We start from the raw sequence: 7,382 nt of genomic DNA on the forward strand, positions 1-7,382 counted from the left end.
ATTACTATTTAAACCCAGAAATTATAGAAAAGTTGCATATAGAACTATCAGTATTTACTTTTACCTTTATTAAAATTACATAATTTCATGAAATGGGCACTTTATGGGTTGGCTGTACAATTTTTTTTTACTTCCTACTGTTCGACTAAATGTTATTTTTATTCCTGTCCCAACCCCAACCATCTCCGTACATCGCTGCCCGCCCCATCGTGGTCCCATGCAGGTGGTTGCCAAGCTGATGCGTGGCCTGGCCATGGAGGGCAGCAGGAACACATTCTCACTCTTTGAGCGCCGAGGGAAAATGGAAAAAGCCCTGGAGAACCGCACCATCGTGGTTGACGTGCTCGCCAAGTTCGAGAAGTATGCTGTGTGCTCCAGCAATCTCGCAAAGCAACTCCCCAACTAAATTACTTTGCGATGCTGCGTTGGCAGTGGTATTGACAAACGTATTTGAGGTTTTCTTGTATTGAATGAGCTCTGGAACTAGCTCCGTAGTAGTGGGGTGGCGGGTTAGAGGGGGCTGAGCCCCCGTGCTTAAGACCCAGCCCCCCTTCTAAGTTGTTACAGTGAAAATAAGTACATTTAAGCCATGGGTGTCGCAGACTGTCATATACATAGGTAAACAAAAGTACATAGGACCATTACTCATTCTGTTAATCATTTAAAATGTGTTCAAAGTTAGTTTATCATTGACTGAGTCGTGCCCCCCCCCCCCCCCGAGTTTTTGTGTGCATACCTCTAAATAGGGCCATGCTGCAGGATGTTCTGAACCCCATTCTTCAGTACTTTTCAAGCGAAAGTGGCATCATCGCTAATAATGTCCCCTTATGCTCGGTGTGCCAGGATGGGAGCAGAGAACGAGACAGAAGAGGTGATGATGGATGATGGCAGCAGCAGCAACTCCTGGCGTCTTTATTTCAAGCTCTACTGCTTTCTGGACACGGGGCACGTTCCGAGCGACAGCGTCGAGTTCGCCTTCATGTTCGAGCAGGTGACGTTGGTGTCAGCGACCCCACGGGGACTCGCCTCATGTGACGCATGCGTAAATTAGTGGTTTCGTTTTAAGTTCAACGCCTGAAGCAAATATGATGTGCAATATTGGTTACAGAGAGGTAACGTAGCTAAACTCATATTTGAACTCTGATACAAGCTCACATTATGGCCTACTCTTGTAAATCATTGCACAGCCATACTCATTAACACAGGTGTTCAATATACCGCAATTACAACTGAAACAACGCATCTTAACCAAGGGTGGTGGTTAACAAAAGAGCAATCAGCTACGCAGTTATGTGATTCCCGTGATAGTTCATAGTTCCCTTTATTTGGTATAGCCCTGTGAGCCATTCGGCTCTTGAATCGGGTGCAACCGCAACATACAAAAAACAAAAACATGAACAAGAAAACATCTTAAAGTGACTATGTGTGACTGTGCAAACACTCCCTTCCACTTTCAGGCGCACGAAGGTCTCGTGCGAGGACACTTCCCGGCACCCGAAGAGACCTTGCAGCAGCTGGCTGCCCTGCGCCTCCAGTACATTCTCGGTGACAACAGCAATCAAGCGAGCTTCCCCCAACCGCCGGGACTCGACAGCGTCTACCCCGTAGGCCGGCTTCGCTCGCGTATCACCGCTGCCACCAAAACGCCCGCCGGCATGGGAGCGAGTCCGCTGGCCACTGGCGCAAGCAGCCCGGGCAGCCCCGCGTCGCCCTCGAGCGGAGCGGGCGAGCGGCGGCTCACGGGCTTCCTGGAGGGCACACTGCGGCGGACGCTGCGCAGGCAGAAGGCGCCGTCGTTCGAGGTGGAGGCAGACAAAGAGCGCGACGGTTCTGGGAGCGGGTCGCCAGGCAGCGGCGGGGCATCGCACGCCACGCCGGGCGCTGGAGGAGGGCAGGACCAGCTGCTGGAGCTGTGGGTGAAGGAGGAGATCCAGGCGGCCCGTGCCGGAATCCTCGACAAGTGGCAGCAGCTGCGAGGCCTGGGGCAGGAGCAAGCTATGGCACGCTACATGGCCATCGTCCAAGAGTGGGCGGGGTACGGCTCCACCCTCTTTGATGTGGAGGTGAGACTCGCCACTCATTTCCATATGCAGGTCTGCTCCCTATGGAATAATTTAGAACTAGTTAATATACGATAAATGTACTGTGATCTTAATTGATAATTAGTCATCGTAAACAGCCATTTGTAAATCCACTTTTCGATTAAATTCTCCCCATGTCACATCAGTCGTTGTGGTTGTTTGACCATACTTCACAAGCTAGTTGGTGTGGGTTGGTAAAAGAGAGGCCAGGACCAAGTTTAGATTTCACTCAATACTGACGTCGAACCATGGCCAGAAATCTAACTCGAATAACTCGGTTTTCTGCACAGTGTGCATACCACTTTGCCACCATTCCAAGCTTCAATAGATGCTGATAATTAAACTGTATTTTATTTTAGTAAGCACAAAATTAGGCTGGTCACCATTTTTTGTTGAAACATTTTCATTTATACGTGTCCTTTTTGATAAAATTGTATACATGTAACTACTGTACACAATTACAGCAATAGCAAGTGAAATTGGAAAAGCGTTGTAAAATGTTGCAAATGACGATTTTATTCTTTGAAAATAAAATTGTTGCCGGTACCCTTTTCCAGACACACGCAATTTAAACCCGGTTGAGCCGCATCATCTACAGGTTTTTCTGCGCGTTTCCACGCCCCCCCCCCTCCCCCCTCCCCCACTTTGTTGCAGAGCAAGGAGGGCGGATTCCCCAAGGAGCTGTGGCTGGCCGTGGGCAAGGACGGCGTGGCGGTGCACAAGAGGGGCGAGCCACGGCCCCTGGAGTCCTTCACCTACGAGCAGATCCTGTCGTTCGGGGCCCCACAGTCCAGCTCTTACCGGATTGTGCTGGAGGGCCGTGAGATGCTCTTCGAGACCATCCAGGTGAGTGAGCGCTTGGCCATAGAGCGGGGGATCTGTCCATCGTCGGTGCAGCACCTCTGCGGCGCAGTTCATTTGTCAAACGCTAAAAGCGTGCGGCAGAAATCACAGACACATGTAAAATAATTAGCTCCGATCGCTAACGAGATCAACCATAGTTTAACTACAATACAAGTCAATAAAATATCCTTCCCAGCCAAATGTATTAAGAATGGCCTTTCCTTGAATTAATCTGCTGGATAAAATAATGTTCAGGGTTTTATGTATATATCATATAGCTATGTGTGCCTAAACTTGTCATCTAAAAAAAACACCAAAAGTTTTTCGTGTCTCTCAAATGTACATACACCTGTGTAGACACAACACCAACAAATTCCACCATCCACAAGACTCTTATTGACTCCTTGGAACATAAAAATAGATTGTTAATTATTATTTATACAACTGCTTCACAGCCCGTGGTAGTTTTTAAATAGCGCATTGATATGCAAAGAACCACCGCGGGCAATCAATTGGTCACACTTTAGCGATGCTCCTGTCACGTCGCCACTGAGCCTGCTCCACGTTTGATGTTTGTCTCACCACAGGTGTTGGAGGTCGCCAAGCTCATGAAGGCATACATCAACAGCATCGTGCACAAGCGCTACAGCCGCCACTCTCTCAGCAGCCGCAGCAGCACAGGCCCCATCGTCAGGACAAGATGAGGCCTGCCGAGTGTGTGGAAAGAACGTTTCCCATAGGGCGATTGGAAGTTCAGAAACATCCTAGAGATCCCAGGGGGCCGGGGGTACTTGGAATGCAGTGTCATACTCACATCCTCTCCAAGGCTGTGCTCTGACGTTTTTTTTTACTCTTTGCTGTCCGCATCACACCAGGCACGGATTGACCCTAGCACACATGCCAAGTGATTGTTGGGTTGTTACAACAGGTACAGGCAACACTGAGATTCCTATGTGGTCTTTTATGTAAATGCATGGGTTATTCTGCTCCGACAGGCAATACACAACTTACAGCGGCTTACCCAGTTTAACATGTTAACTTGAATTAAAAGGTTTGAATTGCCTTTTTACAGTATCTATCACTGCCTGTAGTGCAAGTTTCCCAAAACTGTCAGTGAGTGCTAACCCTGCATATATAGTGTTATTTTTATGCTGTTAAGATTTGCACAACTTTTAGATATCTATCTTAATTTTTTTTTCCAGCCAGAAATGTCCTTTTTTAAACTTTTTTATACATGACCCGGCTTTTACTCAAGTTAGCATCGGGTTTTTAAAACAAGCAGTGTTAATGTAAACAATTTCGATGGTAGAGAGATCATTACAAATGGTTGCTTTTTAATTCCTTCAAATAATTTTAAGAAAATCATATTTAGGTTTTTATTTACTGTATATTACGCTGCTCTGTTTTAATTACTGACCACAATGTGCACATTCCTCATCCGGTGTGCAGTGAGTGTGGGTAATGACCAAAATGTTTAATTGAAACCCTCAGGCATGTTAAGTTGAATTACTTGATTCACTACCTGTGGACAAATGTGTTTTATAGACAGTATGGCAGACACTTTGGGAAGTAATATATTATGTTTTGGCGGTTATGCTCAAATAAAACACAATCATAAAAAACATAGTTTGTTGTCTATGCAAAATCATACTCTCATGATTTACCGCTTAAGGGAATTCGTATAATTTGCCTAACTTGTTATCACTTGCCAGTATATTTTCACGTGTCTCTTTACTTTCAAGCACAAACTCGTACTCAAGATGGTCACTGCTACACGCATATTTCCAAAACAGACTTGAATTCATCATATCCCCGCCGAGTGACCTGTGAATATTTTACCTGTACATTGCCTATGTATACTAATTTATCAAATGTTTTTTTTTAAGCTCTTTTAAAACATTACAATAAAGTTTACAAAGTTCTGAAGATGTTTTGGGTTGCATGAGTGTGACTTTTTTACTTTAATATTTTCGACACTTTTCCCGTTTTAGTAATTGTTCAAAACACAATCAGAAAAAACTGTTTCAGTAATCTGAAAGAGGTTAAATATTTTCCATATATGAGGCGTTCCGTGTTAATGTATAATGGTGGTAATGAATTTTCAGCCATCGTTTTGGTGTTGTTAAAACTATAAATGTAGCATTTGTAAAAAGTCACCCCATCACTTTACATTTTAAAAGCACTAAATTTTAAACGTTGCATAATTTCCCATTCAAAAAGGCAGACAATGGAACTTTTTTATTCTTAGTTTTTTCGGTAAAGTCACGTTGAAGAGAAACAACAAAATAACAAAATATATATAAAACAATAAAAAATTCTCACGACGTTTCGACCATAACTCAAACGGTCATCATCAGGTGTGTCGGTTTGCATACATTTATTTCGAAAACGGCATATTTATTTATTTATATATAAAAAAATAACGTTTGCGTCACGTGCACCGATTGGCAGTTTGCCCAGGACTAGTCCATCTATTTTTTGAAAAGAGGAGGGGGGAGACGAAATTTGTTTTTATGTATGCTGTCTGAAAGCCACTGTAAGCGTGAACAATCAATCAAGAACTGAAATGATTTATCAAATCTTTCCAATGATTGCTAAGATAGAATCCATCTTCTCGGTTGAAATTGTCTCTGTGTTTGTATATGTGGATAGCCTCATGAACGAATCTCTCATGGAAGCCAGATGGCTTACAAAGAACCTCCGTCTTGGAAAAGTCAATGGCATGTGAGCCTACTGAATTAGAACAATGATCTGCTACGGCCGAGGTGTTGGTCCTACCGTGTTTTAGGTCTGCTTTATGTTCACGAATGCGGTCCGAGATATGGCGTTTGGTTTCTCCAATGTCATCCAAAAAAGATACCTTTTTTGGATGTCCTAATTAAAAAGAGACCTGATGGTTCAATGAGCCACTCTGTCTACAGGAAAGCTACCCATACGGATGCTTATCTGAAACCGGATTCCCACCACCATCCATCACAGAAGAATTCTCTCATCAAGACTCTGTATCATAGAGCCCAATGCATATCCGACCAGGAACACATAAGCAGTGAACTACTGCACGTACACCAAGCTCTTAGGGCTAATGGTTACTCCGACTATACAATCCGCAAAGCTATCACTCAAACCATGAAGAAGAACCCTCTTGAGGAGCCTTTCAAAACCATCACTTTACCCTACATTGCTGGGATCACAAAAAAGATCTCCAAAATCTTGAATAAACACAAGATCCAGGTCCGTTTCAACACATTACATAAAATCCGTGATCTGGTTCCGTCTGTAAAAGATGTGATTCCGGACATACAATACCCTGGTGTCTACAAACTAAGTTGCCTCTGTGGTAGTAGTTACATTGGAGAAACCAAACGCCATATCTCGGACCGCATTCGTGAACATAAAGCAGACCTAAAACACGGTAGGACCAACACCTCGGCCGTAGCAGATCATTGTTCTAATTCAGTAGGCTCACATGCCATTGACTTTTCCAAGACGGAGGTTCTTTGTAAGCCATCTGGCTTCCATGAGAGATTCGTTCATGAGGCTATCCACATATACAAACACAGAGACAATTTCAACCAAGAAGATGGATTCTATCTTAGCAATCATTGGAAAGATTTGATAAATCATTTCAGTTCTTGATTGATTGTTCACGCTTACAGTGGCTTTCAGACAGCATACATAAAAACAAATTTCGTCTCCCCCCTCCTCTTTTCAAAAAATAGATGGACTAGTCCTGGGCAAACTGCCAATCGGTGCGCGTGACGCAAACGTTATTTTTTTATATAAATAAATAAATAAATATGCCGTTTTCAAAATAAATTTATGCAAACCGACACACCTGATGATGACCGTTTGAGTTATGGTCGAAACGTCGTGAGAATTTTTTATTGTTTTATATATATTTTGTTATTTTGTTGTTTCTCTTCAACGTGACTTTACCGAAAAAACTAAGAATATGAATTACTGCAGTCACGAAAGCTTTAAATCAAAATTTAATGGAACTTTTGTTAAGGAATTGTGAAATTATAATTGTTTATTTACCCTTTTATCTGGCAACAAAACTGACACCTTTTTTACAAGGAGTCATGTTTGCATTGACCACAATACCTGCGGTCGGAATGCAAACAAAAAACAACTCTTTTAATGTATGCACTGTCCTTGAAATTGATTGGTCCACACCCGAGACAGCTTTTCTTAGAGCCTCGTCTCACATGGTGTTGGACCAGATGACGCCAAAAGATGTCAGTGTTGTTTCCAGATAAAAGGGTAAAAAAAACAATTATCATATTTTGCTACTGGCAAAGGAGGATCCAATGGTGAATTGTGAATGAATCAACAATTTAAATAATACTCTAGTAATGATTTAGATTCATCGAGGGAAGTGAGTCTCAAAGCGCTTTTGAGGGCCCTGCATTAGCGTATCTGGTCAATTCCATTAATGGGTTTTTTATATCGATCAGG

The 7,382-nt window shown here is 43.1% G+C and overlaps 1 protein-coding gene and 1 long non-coding RNA gene across 2 annotated transcripts in view; one reads left to right on the plus strand and one right to left on the minus strand.

Annotated features, from left to right (window-relative positions):
* Positions 1–4,854, plus strand: part of LOC116938635 (unconventional myosin-X-like) — a 75,664-nt gene extending 70,810 nt beyond the window's left edge. The window contains exons 37-41 of the mRNA XM_032946023.2: positions 224–360; positions 844–991; positions 1,458–2,063; positions 2,736–2,927; positions 3,512–4,854. Coding sequence (XP_032801914.2) covers positions 224–360; positions 844–991; positions 1,458–2,063; positions 2,736–2,927; positions 3,512–3,628 — 1,200 coding nt within the window. The 3' untranslated portion in view covers positions 3,629–4,854. The remainder of the gene's footprint in view (positions 1–223; positions 361–843; positions 992–1,457; positions 2,064–2,735; positions 2,928–3,511) is intronic.
* Positions 876–3,515, minus strand: LOC142908011 (uncharacterized). Its single transcript, XR_012931551.1, has 2 exons — positions 2,883–3,515; positions 876–2,102 (listed from the first exon to the last, which is right to left on the minus strand). It is a non-coding gene; the product is annotated as an uncharacterized LOC142908011 (long non-coding RNA).
* Positions 4,855–7,382: the final 2,528 nt, after the last annotated feature.

Source organism: Petromyzon marinus, chromosome 4 (genome assembly GCF_048934315.1).
Source record: "Petromyzon marinus isolate PM22_M1 ecotype Great Lakes invasive population chromosome 4, UKy_Petmar_22M1.pri1.0, whole genome shotgun sequence".
Classification (NCBI taxonomy): domain Eukaryota; kingdom Metazoa; phylum Chordata; class Hyperoartia; order Petromyzontiformes; family Petromyzontidae; genus Petromyzon; species Petromyzon marinus.